Source organism: Salvelinus sp. IW2-2015, linkage group LG15, assembly GCF_002910315.2.
Source record: "Salvelinus sp. IW2-2015 linkage group LG15, ASM291031v2, whole genome shotgun sequence".
Classification (NCBI taxonomy): Eukaryota; Metazoa; Chordata; class Actinopteri; order Salmoniformes; family Salmonidae; genus Salvelinus; species Salvelinus sp. IW2-2015.
In genome coordinates this window covers 9,858,364-9,879,830 of record NC_036855.1, presented here as the reverse complement: position 1 = coordinate 9,879,830, position 21,467 = coordinate 9,858,364, and the positions used below count along the sequence as shown (strand labels likewise).

At 42.2% G+C, this 21,467-nt stretch overlaps 2 protein-coding genes across 3 annotated transcripts; both read left to right on the top strand.

The window, feature by feature from the left end:
- The first annotated feature begins 210 nt into the window (after positions 1 to 210).
- On the top strand, positions 211 to 8,923 carry card9 (caspase recruitment domain family, member 9). 2 transcript variants are annotated; one of them, XM_024002639.2, is made up of 11 exons: positions 211 to 510; positions 768 to 905; positions 1,089 to 1,414; positions 1,619 to 1,798; positions 2,387 to 2,539; positions 2,876 to 3,001; positions 3,297 to 3,485; positions 3,960 to 4,005; positions 4,188 to 4,297; positions 4,607 to 4,680; positions 7,107 to 8,923. In XM_024002639.2, exons 1-11 carry the CDS (start codon positions 312 to 314, stop codon positions 7,207 to 7,209), a joined length of 1,644 nt encoding a protein of 547 aa, XP_023858407.1. In that variant the 5' UTR covers positions 211 to 311; the 3' UTR covers positions 7,210 to 8,923. The 2 variants fall into 2 exon arrangements, with proteins under 2 accessions (XP_023858407.1, XP_023858406.1); XM_024002638.2 differs by having other exon boundaries at positions 2,384 to 2,539.
- Positions 8,924 to 9,750: 827 nt separating this feature from the next.
- On the top strand, positions 9,751 to 20,796 carry ccdc180 (coiled-coil domain containing 180). Its single transcript, XM_024001039.2, has 37 exons — positions 9,751 to 10,500; positions 10,597 to 10,766; positions 10,985 to 11,073; positions 11,203 to 11,312; positions 11,513 to 11,641; positions 11,735 to 11,845; positions 11,929 to 12,024; positions 12,116 to 12,279; positions 12,461 to 12,580; positions 12,701 to 12,780; positions 12,874 to 12,962; positions 13,246 to 13,365; positions 13,471 to 13,644; positions 13,773 to 13,888; positions 14,022 to 14,154; positions 14,254 to 14,296; positions 14,399 to 14,526; positions 14,616 to 14,800; positions 14,897 to 15,072; positions 15,177 to 15,357; positions 15,478 to 15,624; positions 15,706 to 15,850; positions 15,969 to 16,085; positions 16,216 to 16,311; positions 16,488 to 16,574; positions 16,768 to 16,946; positions 17,173 to 17,243; positions 17,477 to 17,540; positions 17,686 to 17,763; positions 17,862 to 17,931; positions 18,088 to 18,232; positions 18,333 to 18,493; positions 18,896 to 19,033; positions 19,140 to 19,251; positions 19,336 to 19,441; positions 19,583 to 19,724; positions 19,860 to 20,796. The coding sequence occupies exons 1-37, from the start codon at positions 10,441 to 10,443 to the stop codon at positions 19,992 to 19,994; spliced, it is 4,467 nt and encodes a 1,488-aa protein (XP_023856807.1). The 5' UTR covers positions 9,751 to 10,440; the 3' UTR covers positions 19,995 to 20,796.
- The last annotated feature ends 671 nt before the right edge of the window (positions 20,797 to 21,467 follow it).

Sequence of the window (21,467 nt, the reverse complement as noted above, 5' to 3'; positions counted from 1 at the left end):
TTGAGAATAAAAGAACATGTTGGTAGGTAGATTATTCACAACCACTCAAGAAGGCACTACTGTTGTCACACTGACAATTGCACATTATTTTCTTGAAGAGTTTGTCTCGGCACACTGTGGCACAAAATGGGGGAAATGAAAAAACTGAAATTACTTCTACAAAAAGGAACTTGACTCTTGCGTCATAAAACAGTATTTCCACATAACAGTTCCACATTTGGATTGGAACCACTTAACCATCAAGATTTTGCTCCCAGTTGATAAACCCTTAGTGAAGGAGTTGTTGAACGTACAGGGACACTGAGACAATCATGACTGACAGTCAGAGTGTGTCAGATATGGAGGATGAGCAGTGCTGGGTCCAGCTGGAGGATTACAGAATGCTGCTGACAAAGATCATTGAGCCGTCGCGAATCACTCCTTACCTGCGTCATTGTAAGGTGCTAAGCAGTGAGGATGAGGAGCAGATATTCAATGACCCCAGTCTGGTCATCCGCCAACGCAAAGTAGGTAAGGCACTGTCCTCTATTTCAGGTTATTGAGCAAACAAAGGGTCAAGTGTTACACTTTCTACTTTGAACTACAATAATTTGGTTGAATTCCAGGTTTGTATTGCAGGCACACTGCTTCTCAGAAGATTGCTATATATCAATTCAGGCATTAAGAGATGTGATAATCTGCTAAATAAATATGACCTGGAATGTGCCCACAATCTCCTGAAATTCATGTCAGTACCTTATTTATAAACCTCAGATCCATGTTCACAGGTGTACTATTGGATATTCTTCAAAGAACTGGACTCAAAGGCTATGTGACATTCCTTGAGAGCTTGGAGCTGGACTATCCTCGATTGTATCGCAAAATTACTGGCAAAGAACCTGCCCGGGTCTTTTCTGTACTAGTTGGTGAGTAGCTTTACAACATGACGTGTTTCTATAGACATGTTGTGTGTCTATCATGCAAGCTTGTAGATATTTGTGTAAGATATACTGTAGGTTGAATTTTTTGGCATGATCTTTCAAAGTGCTGGTGTCTATGACAATGGAATTGATCCTAAAAATAAAACATCCTGTCCTCTGACATCATAGACACGGTGGGTGAGTCAGGACTGACTCAGTTCTTGATGAGTGAGGTCACACGTCTGCAGAAGGGCCTGCAGGAAGAACGTCGCCGCAGACAAGAGGCCACTTGGGCTGCAGCCACGCAGGAGGACACCTTACGGAAGCAGCAGGTTAAGGAGAGGGAGCTGCAGAAGCAGCAGGAGCGCGTGCAGTTAATGAGGGAGGAGAGGGACCGGCAATGGGAGGTGGTATGCCACCTGAAGGACGAGAACTACAGCCTGATGCACAACGTAACCAAGCTGAGCGAAGAGAAGAATAGTGCTCTCATGTCCAACCGGGATCTGCAGTTGGAGGTGAGATATGGGAGGGGGGGGGGGGGGGTTGCAGTTCTGGCAAACCCAAACACATCAACTTATGACAAAAGCAATAACTATTGGTTTACATTCAGTATAGAAAAACCTCTGTAGTCCGACCTGTGGAGACATTTGTTATAGAACAGCACAAAGTCAATCGGCAACAACGAAAACAGTTTTGATGGGGTTTTCATTGATCACTAGATAGAAAAGCTGAAGCACAGCCTGATGAATGCAGAGAGTGACTCGAAAATCCAACGCAAGCAAACTGTGAACCTGAAGAATGCCATTGAGGAGAGACCCAGTCAGGACATGATTTGGCAGCTCCAGAGACACAATGATCTGCTCACAGTGCGCATCCAGGAGCTGGAGAGCTCAGCTCAGGTACGTTGATCTCTTCTCAATCAGTTTCGGGGGGGGGGGGGGCTCTGGCAAACCCAAACACATCAATTTATGACCAAACCACTAACTATTGGTTTACATTTTAAGTATAGAAAGATCTCTGTAGCCAGACATGTTGAGACATTCATTATAGAACAGCACAAAGTCAGTCGACAACAATAAAATTAAAAAAAATGGAATAACAGCTAGGAGTGGGATTTTGTTTCAGTGATCATTTCTCAGTACATGTTTAGATATGCAGTGAAATAAAAAGGACCCTGCACTGCACTGGACACATTTTGAAATAATAGCTAGGAGTGGCATTTTGTGCACCACAAGAAAAATGTCTTCACAAATAAAGTGATTGTTCAGATGCAGAATTGTACCATTTTTACATTACTGAGCCAAGCCGAGCCAATTTGTGCTGGCTTGGTTAGGCATCCACTATAGTTTGTTGGAACTGTGCTCAAAAGGACAACGTGAAAAAAAAATATGAGCCAGCACAGTTACTGTTCATGTCGGTACGGTAGTGTGAAAAATGTATTGGATTGAGTGAGTAGTGTAATAGGATTAATCTATATGTTCCAGCAGGGGACAGCTCCAGCCCCCTTGGATCAAGAGAAGCTGAGCACTGAGAGTCTGGAGGACTACAAGCAGCACTCTCAGGCTCAGCACCAGGAGCTGGTCAACAACATCTACAACCTACGCAGAGATCTGCACGATGCTGAGGCACTACGGAATCGGGTACACGGCCTGATGCACTGAGCACTGCTTAGGAATAGCTGTAGGACAAGACTACTAATTACATAGAATTTCTAAAATATAAGCTATTCAACTGCTCTTTCAACACAAGTGCAAGAGGAACAAAACATTCCAAACACAAATTATATTATTTCCTCAAAAATGATGATCTTGAGCATCAGGATGAATATATTTCCTTATTTTTGTAATCTGCCCAACCTTGTTCCTCATTCATTGGAATAGCTGACTGTGCAAAGTTAAATTGTTCAAGTGGTGTCTTCCAATGTCACAAGTTATGGTGTTCCAATTGTAATATATATGTTTGATTTTTTCTTGCAGTACTTGGAGGCGAAGGAGGTTCTTGAGTTGAAGTGCACAACATTAAAGAAAGATGCAAAAATGTATCGTGACCGAATGGAGGACATCCTGAAACAGATGGAAGAGGTTATCAGGGAGAGAGACAAGGTGAACATGGTGTGATTTTAGGACTGTGATTCTTGGACCTCACTGTCTTGGGAAATCCTAACTTCCCCTTTACTTAGTCTCCAAATGACATCAAAGTGAAAATTCAACATCAGTGAAGGTTAGGATTCACCCCATACTGCTTATTTCTTTCATCCAGAAGAGGGGACTTCTATTTGCTCAAAATTAAAGAGTTGACTATCTGTGTGGTTGTGATCAGAAGCTCATCTGCACCATTGCCATTTGTTTCATATAAACCATTACAGCAAAGCAAACCAAAGCTTTTGTTTTGCGGTAGGCCATCGCCTCTCGAGAGGAGTACCACCAGGAGAATTCACGGTGCCTCCAGGAGAAGGACCAGTACCGGAAGAAGATTCGGGAGCTGGGTGAGCGCTGTGATGAGCTGCAGGTCCAGTTGTTCCGGACTGAGGCAGAGGTTATGGCTCTACAGACCAGGCTTCACATTAACACCTGCTCCCCACATGATGTGAGAATGGATTCCACCAACCACTTCCATTTAGATCTGTCTTTTAACTCAAACATAAAATATGTCATCAGAATCACTGAACTGGCATTGCTAGCTTTTCAGATTCTATCTTAATTTGCCTTTGTTTCTGTTTTTTTATGTTTATAAAGGATAGCGTAGGATATCCTATTGATTTTGGAAATGTATTTATATTGATTTATGGTTTCCCTCTCAGATGTCAGACTTTGAGAATGGTTCCTTGCTGATATTGTAAATGTAATTTGCTTCCTGATTTACAACAAATGTTGTCCATGCAGTATTATTATGTTTGCAATGTTCAGGGATCTGAATAATTCTACTTCTACTTTTGACCTCTCTGTGTTTCCTCTATTACAAAATGACCTGCAATGATCCATCCACTTTGGCAGCTCGTGTTTTCTTGTCTCTGCAACCCACTTTATTGAGTGTTCTCTTTCTGTATGTTCTCTGCAACAGAAAAGCCAGACCAGTGAGGAAGACTGCAGAGATACATTAACCGAAGGCAAGAAGTCTATGACAAGTGACAAATAATCACACAAAAAAATATTCAACAATGATCAGAAAAGTTATACTTTTTTGTGTTCATGGTAATCATAAGCTTAGCTTGATATTTGATTTCACCATGCTTTTTGAACTCCCAGCATTCTATGTTGTTAACTACATTTAAAAAAATCTTTATCACAGCTAGTAGTGGGGACCTGCAATGTCAGACATCAGGGGAGTATGATGTGTGCATTGCTTTGCAAGTCCACCCATTGTGTGCAGAAGGGTCCCCGGAGGATAATATCTCAGGAGTAAGTACCTTCAATTGTTTCTCTTGACTAGTTCACATGTGTCTGGCCTGGGGTTGTGAGGTTTTCTTATTATAAGCCACTTGTTATAGTAGTAACATCAACTTGAACCTCAATTATCTGCATTGAACACACTTCACATAATAAGCCACTTGTTATAGTAGTAACATCAACTGAACCTCAATTATCTGCATTGAACACACTTCATATTTTAGCCCCTAGAAAAACATATTTCAGTTTAAAAAGGAAAATAATATGAAGTTTATGGTTACTGTGTATTGTATATGTATTTTGCTTTGCTCCACGTGACAGGAAAGGGCTTTATCAGAGGATGAGCCCTCAGACTGCAGCAAGCCCAGAGAGAGGTGTAACTTCTACTACAGAAGGTTGGCAAGTTTATATGTTTTAGAGAACACCACATAAGGACATTTACTGAAAATGCAGTATCTGTATTTTGTCATAAATTGTCTCCATAGGGGTAAAACTGCTATGCCCTGCAATGGGTTATGTATGGGAGTGATGTAAAGTGACTTTTCTGCTGCTTGTGTTATCCTGTTCTGTGTATAAAATATATATATACAGTGGGGAGAACAAGTATTTGATACACTGCCGATTTTGCAGGTTTTCCTACTTACAAAGCATGTAGAGGTCTGTAATTTTTATCATAGGTACACTTCAACTGTGAGAGGCGGAATCTAAAACAAAAATCCAGAAAATCACATTGTATGATTTTTAAATAATTAATTTGCATTTTATTGCATGACATAAGTATTTGATCACCTACCAAAGTAAGAATTCCGGCTCTCACAGCCTGTTAGTTTTCTTTAAGAGCCCTCCTGTTCTCCACTCATTACCTGTATTAACTTGCACCTGTTTGAACTCGTTACCTGTATAAAAGACACCTGTCCACACACTCAATCAAACAGACTCCAACCTCTCCACAATGGCCAAGACCAGAGAGCTGTGTAAGGACATCAGGATAAATTGTAGACCTGTACAAGGCTGGGATGGGCTACAGGACAATAGGCAAGCAGCTTGGTGAGAAGCGCAACAACTGTTGGCACAATTATTAGAAAATGGAGAAGTTCAAGATGACGGTCAATCACCCTCGGTCTGGGCTCCATGCAAGATCTCACCTGTGGGCATCAATGGATTCATGAGGAATGTGAGGGATCAGCCCAGAACTACACGGCAGGACCTGGTCAATGACCTGAAGAGAGCTGGGACCACAGTCTCAAAGAAAAACCATTAGTAAACACAACTACGCCGTCATGAATTAAAATCCTGCAGCCACGCAAGGTCCCCCTGCTCAAGCCAGCGCATGTTCAGGCCGTCTGAAGTTTGCCAATGACCATTCTCGGATGATCCAGAGGAGGAATGGGAGAAGGTCATGTGGTCTGATGAGACAAAAATAGAGCTTTTGGCTCTAAACTCCACTCGCCGTGTTTGGAGGAATAGAAGGATGAGTACAACCCCAAAACACCATCCCAACCGTGAAGCATGGAGTGTGGAACATCATTTTGGGGATTGTTTCTCCAAAGGGGACAGGACGACTGCACCGATTGAGGGAGGATGGATGGGCCATGTATCGCGAGATCTTGACCAAACAACCTCCTTCCCTCAGTAAGAGCATTGAAGATGGGTCGTGGCGTGGTTCTTCCAGCATGAAACGACCCGAAACACACAGCCAGGGCAACTAAGGAGTGGCTCCGTAAGAAGCATCTCAAGGTCCTGGAGTGGCCTAGCCAGTCTCCAGACCTGAACCCAATAGAAAATCTTTGGAGGGAGCCGAAAGTCCGTATTGCCAGCGACAGCCCCGAAACCTGAAGGATCTGGAGAAGGTCTGTATGGAGGAGTGGGCCAAAATCCCTGCTGCAGTGTGTGCAAACCTGGTCAAGAACTACAGGAAACGTATGATCTCTGTAATTGCAAACAAAGGTTCTGTACCAATATTAAGTTCTGCTTTTCTGATGTATCAAATACTTATGTCATGCAATAAAATGCAATTCATTACTTAAAAATCATACAATGTGATTTTCTGGATTTTTGAGATTCCGTCTCTCACAGTTGAAGTGTACCTATGATAAAAATTACAGACCTCTATATGCTTTGTAAGTAGGAAAACCTGCAAAATCGGCAGTGTATCAAATACTTGTTCTCCCCACTGTAATATATATACACGCTACCATTCAAAAGTTTGGGGTCACTTAGAAATGTGAAGGGGCCTGCTGGAGGTCATTTTGCAGGGATCTGGCAGTGCTCCTCCTTGCACAAAGGCGGAGGTAGCGGTCCTGCTGCTGGGTTGTTGCCCTCTACGGCCCTCCACGTCTCTGATGTACTGGCCTGTCTCCTGGTAGCGCCTCCATGCTCTGGACACTACGCTGACAGACACAGCAAATCTCTTGCCACAGCTCGCATTGATGTGCCACCCTGGATGAGCTGCACTACCTGAGCCACTTGTGTGGGTTGTAGACTCCGTCTCATGCTACCACTAGAGTGAAAGCACCGCCAGCTTCAAAAGTGACCAAAACATCAGCCAGGAAGCATAGGAACTGAGAAGTGGTCGTGTGGTCACCACCTGCAGAACCACTCCTTTATTGGGGGTGTCTTGCTAATTGCCTATAATTTCCACCTTTTGTCTATTCCATTTGCACAACAGCATGTGCAATATATTGTCAATCAGTGTTGCTTCCTAAGTGGACAGTTTGATTTCACAGAAGTGTGATTGACTTGGAGTTACATTGTGTTGTTTAAGTGTTCCCTTTATTTTTTTGAGCAGTGTATATATAATGATTTCATTCCTTAACAACAGGAAACGTGCCCTTAGGAGGTCAAAGGCCACATGCAAGGAATGCAAACCTTGTGTCCTGGACAACAGCAGTGGAAGTGACAACACTGACACGGATGGGATGTGACTGAGTGGGGGGGGGACTGGGGGCAGAGGAGTGGCTGAGGGACATGGCAAGGTCCTTCAGAAACATAGGCTAGTCTACTTTCCTTAACAAAAATATTAGAATTATTAAATCAATTGAAATAATAATTTTGTTGAAATGATGTAGAGCACCAGTCAAAAGATTGGACACCTATTCATTCAAGGGTTTTTCTTTATTTTTACTATTTTCTACATTGTAGAATAATAGTGAAAACATCAAAACTATGAAATAACACATATGGAATCATGTAGTAAGCAAAAAAGTGTTAAACAAATCAAAATATATTCTTCAAAGCAGCCACCCTTTGCCTTGATGACAGCTTTGCACACACTTGGCATTCTCTCAACCAGCTTCACCTGGAATGCTTTTCCAACAGTCTTGAAGGAGTTCCAACATATGCTGAGCACTTGTTGGCTGCTTTTCCTTCACCCTGCGGTCCAACTCATCCCAAACCATCTCAATTGGGTTGAGATTGGGTGATTGTGGAGGCCAGGTCATCTGATGCAGCACTCCATGACTCTACGTCTTGGTCAAATAGCCCTTAAACAGCCTGGAGGTGTGTTGGGTCATTGTCCACTAAGCGCAAACCAGATGAGATAGAGTATCGCTGCAGAATGCTGTGGTAGCCATGCTGGTTAAGTGTGCCTTGAATTCTAAATAAATCACTGACATTGTCACCAGCAAAGCACCACCACACCTCTTCCATGCGTCACGGTGGGAACCACACACGCGGAGAGCATCTGTTCACCTACTCTGCATCTCACAAAGACACAGCAGTTGGAACCAAAAATCTCAAATTTGGACTCATCAGACCAAAGGACAGATTTCCACCAGTCTAATGTCTATTGCTCGTGTTTCTTGGCAAGCAAGTCTCTTCTTCTTATTGGTGTCCTTTAATAGTAGTTTCTTCGCAGGAATTCGACCATGAAGGCCTGATTCACGCATTCTCCTCTGAACAGTTAATGTTGAGATGTGTCTGTTACTTGAACTCTGTGAAGCTTTTATTTGAGCTGCAATTTATGAGGCTGATAACTCTAATGAACTTATCCTCTTCAGCAGAGGTAACTCTGGGTCCTCCTTTCCTGTAGCAGTCCTCATGAGGGCCAGTTTCATCATAGCGCTTGATGGTTTTTGCGACTGCACTTGAAGAAACTTTCAAAGTTTTCCAGATTGCCTGACCTTCATGTCTTAAAGTAATAATGGACTGTTTGCTTATTTGAGCAGTTCTTGCCATAATATGGACTTGGTCTTTTACCAAATAGGGCTATCTTCTGTATACCACCCCTACCTTGTCACAACACAATTGATTGGCTCAAACACATTAAGAAGGAAAGAAATTCCACAAATGAACTTTTATCAAGGCACACCTGTTAATTGAAATGCGTTCCAGGCACTACCTCATGAAGCTGGTTGAGAGAATGCTAAGAGTGTGTAAAGCTGTCATCAAGGCAAAGGGTGGCTACTTTGAAGAATCTCAAATATAAAATATGTTTTGTTTAACACTTTTTTGGTTACTATATGATTCAGTATGTGTTATTTCATAGATTTTATGTCTTCACTATTATCCTACAATGTAGAAAATAGTCAAAATAAAGAAAAACCCTTTAATGAGTAGGTGTGTCCAAACTTTTGAATGGTACTGTATATATTTACTCTTTGTATTGTTCTAATAAAATTGCAATATTTTGAACTGTGACTGCATGATGAATGTGTTTATGTATGCAAGTTACTTGTACCAGAGACGGTATAGAAGCCTTCCTCTAATAACTTTGCTTGTACTTCTTAATGTGCATTTTTTTGTCCTGCAAAAGCAGAGGAAAGTAGATAATGTAGCTAGTACGAAAGGCAAAGAAAAGTTGGTGTTCTCACTAGTTACTACAGCTATATATAGTTACTATAGCTATTTTGTAAAAATTCAAGAAAACTTAACATTTACTTTTTGCTCTTAATTTAAGGTTAGGCATAAGGTTAGCAGTGTGGTTAAGGTTAGGATTCATTTTTGTTTTAAAATCATATTTTAAGATGATACATTTTTGAAATGGGAGTGGTTTATGACTTGTGTCTGTGGTAACTAGTGACGACCGTAAAGAGGGGCGGCAGATAGCCTAGCGCTTAAGAGCGTTGGGCCAGTAACCGAATGGTAGCTAATTCGAATCCCCGAGCCAACTAGGTGAAAAATCTGTCAATGTGCACTTGAGCAAAGCATTTAACCATAATTGCTCCTGTAAATCGCTCTGGATGAGAGCGTCTGCTAAATGACTAAAATGTCAATGTAAAATGTAAGTCAAACTACAATTTGTATAGAATTATTTGGTGAAGAGGCGTGGTACACACTTGCACTAAATGCGCAAACGGTTTGGTATTTATGGACCCGAACGGTTGCAATGTTTGCATCATTGGTTTGAATTTTGTGTCACAGAATTAAACATTTTCACAAACGTTACATCAAAGACAGTACAGTATGAAGGTAGGAAGAAACTGCTTCTCCAATAGAAATCCCCGATCCCTTTTGTAGGGGACGTCATGGCGACTTTGGCAAGCTAAGCGCATGCGTAGAAACCAAACTTCGCTTGTTGCAGGCCTTCAAATCAAATGCACTCCTTCAATATAATACAATTATTTTTGAGGAAAATGAAAACGGGTCAGTTTGTAACTTTCACAAGGTTGAAGTAATAACATGTTCAACTACTTATGACATTGTCTCGAATCTAGGATGTGCCTTCAGATTTTGAGAAAATGAACAGCTAAGGAGACTTTTTCACATCTCTTATTGATTTCTCAACCCCCAAAGCCCAGTCTGGTCTGCTTAAGCGTTCCTGGAAGTCTCTCGATGTTGCGTCTCTGGGTTTAGAAACTCTGTGTTTACTTGTTACAAACGAACCCGAGAAAGCTTCGAGGATCTGTTGTCATAGCGACGAATGGACGCTCTGCCTGGCTCAGATGGAATCGTGAGTTCGCATCCTAGCTAAACTCAATCGAACTTGAGCTAATAACGTGATAGCCAAATAAGTATTAACTCTATTATATAGCTGAAATAGAACACAATGTATTGTCATGCAATGTATATTTTCAACTATGGCTAGGCTTGGCGCTTGAGCTGTTTTGCAAAGTAACGTTACTGAAGTAGCAAATAACGTTAGCTAACGTTACAGTAGCTGCTTCATTACATTGCATGTTTAGAGGTAAGCTACGCAAAACTCCTGTCTCGACATTATGGCTGAGACTCGTGTCATTCCAAGTGGGAAAGTCTACCGCCAGATGTTTGACGCCCAGGTAGGCTATAGGTTGTTTATTGATATAAAATGCTTTAAAAGTTTCGTAGTGTCTATGTTGTTGCACGTTAATGCCACGCATCAATTTGATCCTCAGGTTCAGCTGTCAAGGTCTCTACATGATACTCGGAGGAAACGTGAGACTAATGAAGGATTCTTACCAAGGGACAACCCTCCTCTTAGTAGGGACACAGACACTGGTCTGCAGCAGCGGATTAGAACTCTTCAGGCTGAAACCCACCAATGCTCAGAGGAAATGGCTGTTAGGTACAGGCACTATGGAATACAAGTTGCATCCTTCATACATACTCAGAACACATTCCCCACTGGGCACAGATGTAAATTCTATGCCTAATTTAAATTACATTGAAACAACATAGTTTCAACCAGTGTGTGCCCAGTGGTTCATCGCGTATTGTCAATTTGTAATATTAATGTACCTTTGAAGGGTGTGTGAGTCTGTCTGACCCTGTTTGACACCACAGGGACCAACTGTTCTCAGGCATCAAGCATTGCCAGACGAGTGAGGAGCAGCTTGTTGAGGAGGAGATCCGTGGACTACCTGATCATGTTGGCAAGTAGAACACCAAAGTTTTGCAGGCTTAAACATTGTAAGAGGGTGGGTGATGAGTGATGGTAGGCGAATGCAGACATGTGCTTGTTTTGCCTGAGGTTATTGATCCCTTCCTTCTTATCTCCGCAGTGGCAGAAAAGCCAGGGTCAGACATCATTGACCGCCTGATGGAGAAAAAGCAGAGGAACCACCTAGAGGCTGTGGGACAGTTGTACAGGGACCTTTCTGTGCTCAGTGTGGTAGGCACCTCATATTCACTACGGTACCAAGTTTGAGTTTATATATTGAAGCAGTCATAGGCATAGTATAATTTAAAAAAGTGAGTTACTGTAAGTTAGTACAATACAATTTTGAGGTATTCAATGTAATGGCTTGGTAATTATAATTATTACTATAATTCTAGTAGTTTAGAAGTGACACAATGCCTTATTGCTCGCAGGAGTATGAGACATTATTCAGGCAAACTGGGCAAGAGGTGCTGCACCAACTCTCAGTGTATGATGGCAATGTGGAGAGACAAATGCAGAGGATTGAAAATATTTCTGATTTGGAGAAGTTCACCTTACAGGTCAGAATAGCCTTAAATGGCTTCTCTTTTCATGAAATCAATAGAATAAATAACCAACAACAACAATTTGAATTGTCACAACTTCTCTTACAGGGACTTCATGAGTTCTGGGATACAGTGAAACAAGAGTCAGTGATTAGGAGGAAGTGGATAAAGGATCTGGATGATACCCTGGCTAAGTATGAGTCTGACAGAACAGCCATGGTGAGTCTTATACAACAGTACTATAAATTATCACTATGTAAATTACTTGATATTGTTCTTGACATTGTTCTATTGGTGTACAGATTGCAGCATTGCTGAGAAACTACACAGGGAAACTGGAAAAAATCTGCTACGTAATGCCTTCGGATATCCACCGACTGATCAATAGAGAAGCCATGGTAGGATGTTCTTGGTGCATTATGATCAAGGTAGTGTAGAAATGACACTAACTGCAGTGCACGGAGACACTCATGTCGCCTCCCTCCGCAGATGATAAACCAGGCTATTCTAGCAAATAGACGAGCAGTGGCCAAGCTCTACCTGAACCTGATGGAGAATGATCTACAGAAGGAGGTATTCCAACGACTCAGATGGGAGGACAAACTGCAAGACTGGAAGAGCTTTAAGGTCCTTGGTGTGGTTAGCAGGTTCAAGTAGGTTGTTTCTTCAGTGTTCGACAAATTAATTAATCTCTTCCATGGAACTTCTAGTAGGCTATTCTGTCTTTAACTTTCACTACCAAAAACAGTCTGCCTCCTTATATTTGAGTTGTGGTAATTAGTGGTGTCATAATTCTTGGTTAACTTCTAAATCCCATCAACTTTTTGGCATTAGAGATTTCATGGGAAGCCCTCCAATCCAGTGTCCCAAGGACGTACAAGCTATTCTGGACACCATGAGTGCAGCACAGCAATCCTTTAGAGAAAGACGCATCAACATTCTTCAGTCACTCACGTGAGTGAGCAGGCAATTTCCCGTTGTTATGAGACGAGTCAGTGTGTCACACTTAGTTAGGGATACATTAGACAGATATGACGACAATGATTGATTCATTGTGTCTGGGTTTATTTGTAGTGCCATGATACCTCCAAGATGTTCAAAGACTCTAATCGCTGAGTGGTATAACTCTTTGTCATCTGTCAACGAGCAAATTGGTGAGCAAATCCTTATTCTATACTGTCTTAATATTATGTTTATATACAAGTTTATATGCATGTTCTGTGTTTTACATTTCTATGTTTCCTCAGATTGTATGCACATTGAATCAATGAGGAAGCTACATTCCTATTGTGAAAATACCTGGCAAGAATGCCTAGCTGAGGTAGAACAAGTCAAGGTACATATCGGTCATGTTTTTCTTTTCCACCTTTTAGATCATCTTATTTAAAGCCCATCTTGGGACTGATTCTGGAAATTAGCACGAGCTAAGGCATGATGGTGCAATGCACCTGACTCTTGATAATACATTTTGTCAATGTTTTAATTGTATCTGCCCCTATAAAATCAATTGTTATTATATTATCTTTGAATTATAAATATTTCTCATTTAATTTGCTAATCTGGAAATGTACCCTGTAACCATGCCAAAGTCACATTTTCCTTTCCATTGGTTTACTTAGAAAGAGATTACTACATATGGGGTTTCTCCAGAAGAGATCCAGGATACTGTTAATTCTGAGTTCCTGCCTCTGATTGGGAAATGCCAGAGCCAGACCGAGGAGCACCTTGCCACCATGGATGTAAGTCTTGCGAAAAGAGAAAGACAACAACAGCACTGTATTTTTTATTCATCCTGTTAAAGGTTGGTGTTCTGTAATGCCCTGACTTTCCGTCTCTTACCCCAGAGAGCGTTTGAGTCTTTGGCCAAGAGAGCTGCTGTGCTAAGTAAGTCGCTTTTCAAATTCACACGTGGGGCATCTCACCTGTGGGAGGTGCACAGTGCCGGGCTGCAGAGGAGGGAGCAGCAGCTGCAAGACCAGCTGGACGAGGTGCGCTACAGTCAGGAGCATGAAATCCAGGTGAGCCTCATTCCCAGTTCCAACCACCAGCCCCCCCCCCCCCAGCACTGCCCTGCCACCACAAGGACCAAGGATACTGATAGCAGAACAAGGTCCCCTGATAACTCCCACTGCTGTCTGTTTTCCAGAAGAAGGAGGCTCATCTTGATGTTATGTTGGACAGACTGAGACAGGAGAGCACTGAAGAGGCACTCAAAATCACACTGGAGAAGACTCTACACTCCCTGGATGAAATAAAACTTGTGTAGGCTACTAACTATTGTCTGTTTTTCCAGAAATATAATAGTATTTCTCTACAGAAGGAGTTTTTTCCGAGCCTGGTCTCAACTTCACATGCAGACTAGGCGTTTCCTACAGCTGTTGTATGATTTCTGTAGATACATGCACTTCTACAAAGAAGAGGTGGATACAGTGGAGAGTTATCCTGCCATGGTCTTGGAGGAGCTGCACTCTTACAGCTTTGCTGTCAGTCGATTCTTCAACGTCAAGGAGCTATATACCGGTAGTCAGGTACGGTTTTAAGATGTAAAGCAAGCCACTATTACTATAAAGATTAGCCTTGTACAGACTATTTGTTAATCACTTTAAGGGTCTATCTTTTAACCACAGGACTCTGAGGAACTTTGCTCCCTTTATCCTGTCATAAATCTTGGTGAGTTGGATATTGTCCTTTAGCAGCAGTCAATTTCATTGCTGTGACATTACTTCAGGATCCTATGTATGAGCAAACATTTGTGTGATGTTGGATCAATAGATTTAAGTGGGAGGGCCAGTGTGAAGAGGACAAGACAGACCACTGTACAGGGAAGGAAACGTTGTCCGGGAGGATTCCAGAAAAGTCCAAATCCAGCACATTCATCCTTTAATGAATTTGACACTGAGGTTCAAATCCATGCAAAAACACAAACTGCTACTTTTATTTTACCATGGCAGTGTAGGCATGGAATATAAATTGTTTCTCCTTGCTGTAGGATGTCATTGATTCCCATCGGGAGTTTCTTGACTCTCAGTCCAGTGAGACATTCTGCACCTCTAAAGGCAATGTGTACAACGGTCAGAGCTTTGTCTCTCAATGGGACACGGAGCAGGATTCCATTCCATCTGAGATGGAGTTGGTTGTGTTCCCCAGAAGTCTTCTTGCGGATCTACAAAAAGAGTACAGGCCTGGATAAAACCATTTATCTGTAGTACAAGTCATTATTTACTGTTGAAGGAGAGCCTCTTTCTGAACAATGTCCCTCTTTCCTCGTAGTATACGTCTCTTGTTTTTCAATCACCTCGAAGAGAGATATCAGACTGCTCTGACCAACACGATGAATATTGTGGCAGCCAAGAAGGAAGCACTGAAGTCAGAGCAGGACCTCCGACTGCACCTCCACCAACCACGGGCTAAGAGAATCGAGGTGGACATCCACAATGTCCGTGCTGGTGAGAAGATTAACCCATCTCACCTTCCAAATCCACTCTAAATAAACAGTCCTCCCAGTAGTTTACTGTAAATTAATGTACATTTGTCTGTCTGCCCTCTTTAGCGGAACTGGTACTGCACAGAGATCGTGTGGATAGGCACTGTAAAGGCATCTTGCAGGCCCTTGGCAACTGCCGAACGGACTTCCACGAACTCCAGATTCGACAGCACAAACTGACTGAGGACTTCAGATCCCAGATTTACAGCATGGAGGATGTCTTTACCTATGCCACCAAGTCAGACGTGTAAGGACATTTGTGGTTATCTAACAAAACGTTTAGAACATCCATTTACGTGCAGTAATGATGATTTTTTGTTGATCTTTTTCTCTTTGTCAATGCATCACTGCTCATCTCTGTCCTCAGGCTGGTTGGACTATGTGGTACGCTGCAATCCAATTTGGAGAGCCACATGAACATCATTCAGGCATCACAGAGAAACTTCAGACAGACTCTGGAGTCCAAGCTGGATGGCCTAAGAGAGACCAACGTCCAGTTAATCAAATCCTTTAAGTAGGAGTTGTTCCTCTATACTTTTTTAATAGGGTGTCAAAGTACGGATTATTTGGTAAAGGATGGCCTTTATGCCTGCAGGCTGTTCTCAGATGGAGGGAACTTCACACCCAAAGAGATCGAGGCGCATCACAAACGGATTGAGAAAATGGTTAAACGTATCGACACCAACGATGAGGCCATAATGCTGGATATGGAGGGGACAGAGTCCAAGTGTCTGGAGCTGGTATGAACTTTAACTAAACCCAAAGAAAAGTCACATTACATTTGTTTTGACTCAGATTATTTCAGTGTTACATATTTGTGCTGAGATTTGCCATACCAATGTTGCATTTACCCCTTAGGCGAAGGATGTGATAAACAGATTTGAGGAGAAATTCCACTTTTTGACAGTGGATTTGAAGTTTCTGGAGAAAATCCAAGGAATGCTAACAAATACACAGGTTCAGATAAAAACAGAGGTACATTATTATATCTGGTCTTCCCGCCTCTCATGATATCTCTCGTTTACCGTCTTGCATCCCTCTCTTGCCATTACTCACATCTTAACATACACCCACAGGTCAAAATGTGTCTGCTTCTATTTTACAGGCAACAAAGAGCAACATGCAAAATAAGAAAATCAACAGCCTCCTGACAGAGTTAAAAAGTATGGTAGATACTTGTGCCAGAAGCAGTCCAGAAAAGGTACTAAACTCAATCCAAATATGTGCTGATTGATTTATATTTTTCTCTTGTAAAAGACTACTAGACAGAGCATAGCACATAATTTTTTTGCATCAATAACAGCATATTTGTACTAATTGTACAAAATATATGTTCATTCATGTTTCATATATGTTCATTCATTTTCCCTCTTGTAGACAGTGACGACAGATGATGTTTTCACTTTTACGTGGTCTATAATAGAGGAATTGAGGGCACGATGCCATTATCTTGAATGCTTTTTGGTAAGTGTGTTGATATGGATATAAAGTCTTCTCTATAAACATACATAAAGACAGCTTACCCAAAAACACATTGTTATATGAGAAATAGACTGTAGCGGATTTTACTATGTTGTTGTTGATCCATAGTTTTTATTGTTGCATTGACCATGACTGAGGTCCAGCTAGGGTTTAATGCCGTGTGTTTTGTGTGCAGAACCCTTCCATGGCAGTACTGATGCCTGAATGCCCTCTCCAGGGGGCCTTCGGTGTAGCAGCACGCCCCAAGTCCCGCAAGTCAGCAAGCCCTGCCATAGACGGTCTGCTCCAGCCCAGCCGCATGGGGGTGTCCTTCATGGATGATGTGGCCGTGGGGGTCATCAGGGGACTGCTGAGGTCAGAGAGAAGCTCACACAGCCTCTAATAATACAATCGGTAACTCTGTTTATAAGGCCATAGAGAATCATGTTCATACAGACAGTATCCATTTAGGAAAGCGACTGTCAGAACTCCCTGGTCAAAGACGAGATGTATTAGGTCCAAATAGGCCAATTTAATGACTGATCTTTTACATGAGAAATGCAGTGAAAAGGAGTACTGACATTCTCTGATGATTCCTCAGGCTAAGCAAGCCTAAAGTCACCCAGGAAGCCAATTCAGAGTCGACAGAGAGGGTCTCAGCAGGAGTCACAGGTACCAGCCATGTTGGCTTACAATGATGTCACCCACTTCAGAGGAAGGATGGAATTAAATCTAGCCAATAAGAACTAGCCTGGTGCCCAGACTCTGAGCAATATTGCTGTTTGTACTTAGCTATACTAACGTACTATGTGGTCTGTCTGGCTCCAAGGCTAGCCAAGAACAAATGCAAAAGTCATGCTGATTCCAGTAAGATGTAATGTTTTGTCCCTCTGTACTCTTTGTAGTCAGGTTGTCGTCTCCTATTGGGCAGAGGTCAGGGGATTCTGCCGAATCTGTCAGTGCACAAAGGTCAGAGGGAACCTTTTCTGTGTCGTTATCACTGGAGCACAATCATGCAGAAATCACTTGTAGTAACAGTAGAGTTACTGTATAGCTTAGTTTTCCTGGTCAGTTTACATGGAGACCTAAGCACTCTCATCTATTTATTTTATAGTGTGAAGAGGTTTTCTAAACCCACTCGCTTTGACAAGAGATTCCAGGTGTTTGGTCCCAAACCAGAGACACATGGCGTGTGAGTAGTCCTTAATAGCACAGCAGCATGCCTTACTGAGATCAATGCTTTGCAGATCAAAACTGATTTAAATTCTCTCACACCTGTCATTCTTTCAGAACTGCCTTCAAAACTTTGATAACCAGCATTCTTTGGAAGACCAATGATATTCTTCTCCTGGTTGCTGAGGTAACAGCTCATTCGTTATAATCTGCAGTTAAACCCAATATTGCCATGTGTCATTTGATCCTATGTTATTTGTAGTAAAGTGTAATAATTGGGAATATTAGAATCTTCCCAATGTTAATTGCCAGTAACACTAATTTAATTGTGTGTGGCGATCAGGAGTTCTATAAGAAGAAGGAACGCCGGCCTGTCACAAGGCCTCAGTACCTCCAGGAGACGTTTGAACAATGTGCTGAGGAGATTAACAAAAGGCTGCTCGTCTACCAGAGCCAAACTCAGGACTACCACAACAACTGTCTGCAAGGTTAGCATGGACTTTTACATTTCCATCAATTGGGTACAGTTGAGGCACATTTTCTCCCCCTTCCTCTCCATCCTGTCACGTGTTCCCTGACTTTGGACAGAATTCCGACAGCAGCTGAAAGACATTGAGGAGGGTCTTTCCAAGGTGCCAGGGGTGCTCATCTCTAACCTGGGAGAACAACACCTGGGGAGCCTGAGCCAGGACACGGACAACATCCGTCAACAGCTAGGCATCACTCTGCATGAGAGCGAGGGGAGAAAGGTACTGTCGCCTTGTTTAAATGTCTTTTCTTGAGGAAATCTCTGATCTGACAAAGGAAGATTGGTGAAAGCCATGGGCTGGATTCAATCCGTATCGCCAAAGGTCTGCGTTAAAATTTAAAGGCAATTTCCGATTGAGCCTACATATGCAGTATTTACAGTGAATACAGTCTCTGTGACCGCGGGAACATTGTCTTTAACTATCAATCGCGCTATAAAGCGGACCTTCAGCGCGGATTGAATAGAGCCACCTTTAAATCTATTCACTCAAAAATCTGTAATTATCTCAAGGGAGGAAAGATGTATTATAAAATATATTCCAACGGGGGTGGGGGGTGGATCAGACGTACTAGTGAATCTCCTGGTGTGGAAAAGCATTCATGTCTGTAACTTGTCCTTTCAGAAAAAGCACAGTGGCAAGCTGAGTGTGCGTCTGAGCCATCCTGCTTGTGAGAAAGAGCTGGAGGCCTTGAATCGTGCTGAAGAGGAGAGACAAAGAGAGCTGACCAATGCCATCACGAACACTCTGCAAGAGCTACAAGTAAGCACTGACCATATCCACATCTGTTTTCACCTTATCAGCAGTAGGGAGTTGGCAATTTGGTGGCTGTGAGTCTCATGGATGCACATCATTTTGTGGATTTCAGGCATGTGTGAGGAAACATGGGGAGGAGTTTGTGAGAGCACTCACCTCTCTGACAGAGAACCTGCTGTTCCAGATGGACAACCTCCTGACCGTAGATGAGGTCCAAGTTGGCCGTAAGTCTCCATCCATCCTCGCAAGCCTTGCTGATTTAAAAGTCAAAATAACAGCCTTATGTTTGATCTGATCTGGAATTGTAGAAGCTGAAATGAAGAGTGAAAATGTCACCACTCTAATTCGCCGAAAACAAGCTGGTATTCCGCTAGAGGAGAAGCAAAGTGCACATCTAATACAGCGAGGCAGCAGGTAAACCAGTCTGGCAGTGAAAAGCACAATATGATGGTACAGTAAAGACTGCAGTAATATTTTCATATTGTGCACCTCTTTAAATAAATATGATTAATACAGTCCTGGAAACGTAACCATATATGACATTTTATGTGGTAGAACGTGGCCAGGAATCTCTTACTTTGGATACAGTACTGATGATCCAGTGGAGCAACCATGCAAGAAAACAGCCTCCATCACCACTGCAAAGACCACCTTAGGCCACCTGAGAGCAGTGGAGGCCCGTGAATCTATGTACCAGGTAGGAGGCCAAGGCATTAACCTCAGACATGTGAGCAGACACACACAGAGGCTAGCTATAATACATAATATGACATATTAGAATGTTCAATTAAATAGGATGTTGTAATGTGTGTGTTTGGTTTGGGGCCCACAGTGCTATGAGCAGCGGTACAGGGAGGAGCTGGCCCGGGTCGTGCAGGAGAGCCAGGTCCAGAGGACGGAGGTGCAGTGCTGGGAGGAACACTGGAGAGGCTTACTGAACACTCTGACCCAGCTCAACGCTGAGTGAGCACCTAGCAACCCCGTACCAGAGCTCACCGTTTTCTACAGCAGGACTAGACTAGATTCAAATGAGATTTCCAGTGACAAATAAATTCATGGTTTGCATTTTTCTTTCTTTTTCTGCCACTAAGGGATTGAACTGCTTCGGCAAAATTGTGTATGTGTGACTAATATTTTATAAAACGTTATATTCATCATGATTGGCTATAAAACACAATATTCAATACACAGAGCGTAGATTTTTGTTAATTCTGGACGGGATTTAATCAGATCGCAGATTGTAGTCTATGGCTTTTAAAGGCAATGTTCGGTAAATGCTGTATATGTCAGATCAATCTGAAATTACCTTAAAAACTGCATTTTCGACTGTCCAGTCGAAATAGAATGGATAGAATCCCGGACTAACTCTTTACAATGAATGCAACTTTGTTGTTGTTATACATTATTTTTTATTTCAAGTGTTGTGGTCTTCATAATTCTACATGAAGAAATGGTTAAAACGTCCAATGTAGCCATTTCTTATGCCATCATCAAATAATTTCTGGGTAACAATTTAAAGTACCTTGCTGTGATTGTTTTCAATTAAAATGGTCAAAAAGAAATTGAAAATGAGATGTTGTTGGCAGAGAGGTTTGGAACTCTTCTTATTGGTCTATTCCAGGGGTATGTGCCATACAGGATTTTGATCTAACTAGGCACCACACCAGACCAACTGAGCTAATTGATCAGTTCAGTGATTGACTAAATTCAACACACCTGGTCTTCCAGGTCGGTTAAATAAAAAACATGAAGTGCTTGCACACTCCATACCATGGTTACCTACCCCTGGTCTATTATCTAATTTACCGCATGGTGATGTCACCATGGAAGGCCAAAACATCAGCGGTGCTTGAGACGTCACTACAGATCCGGGTTCGATTCTTGGCCGCGACCGAGAGACCTGCGGCGCACAATTGGCCCAGAGTTGTCCTGGTTAAAACACAGTCTCCAGTTGTACAGTGTTTCTTCCAACACATTGGTGCGGCTGGCTTCTATGTTAAGCGAGCAGTGTGTCAAGAAGCAGTGCACCATGGCAGGTTTTCGGAGGACGCTACCAATTGGATATCATGAAAAAGGAGAACAATAAGAATCTGCATAAAGTAAATATACGCATTCCTACCAGTGGTATGTTTCCACCAAACTGACTTGTTGCAGATAAGTCATTGCATGATGACAGTGCACACAAAAATTTACTTTTTCGCTTAAGTTTTCACATACCGAATAAAAATCTAAAGTTCAATGTGTTTCCATCGCATTTTCAGCTCTACGGATAGTTTTGTCACAAAAACTGTTGTGTTAAATAGCAAATGTGCCTACGCTGGTCTTGGCACGTGCACTCTAGCCAACAGCTCACAGATACAGTGCAGGTAGGCTACCATACATTATGAGATTATTATGGGTAAGAGCGAGAATATTTTAATTTGTAAAACGGCAGTCAAGC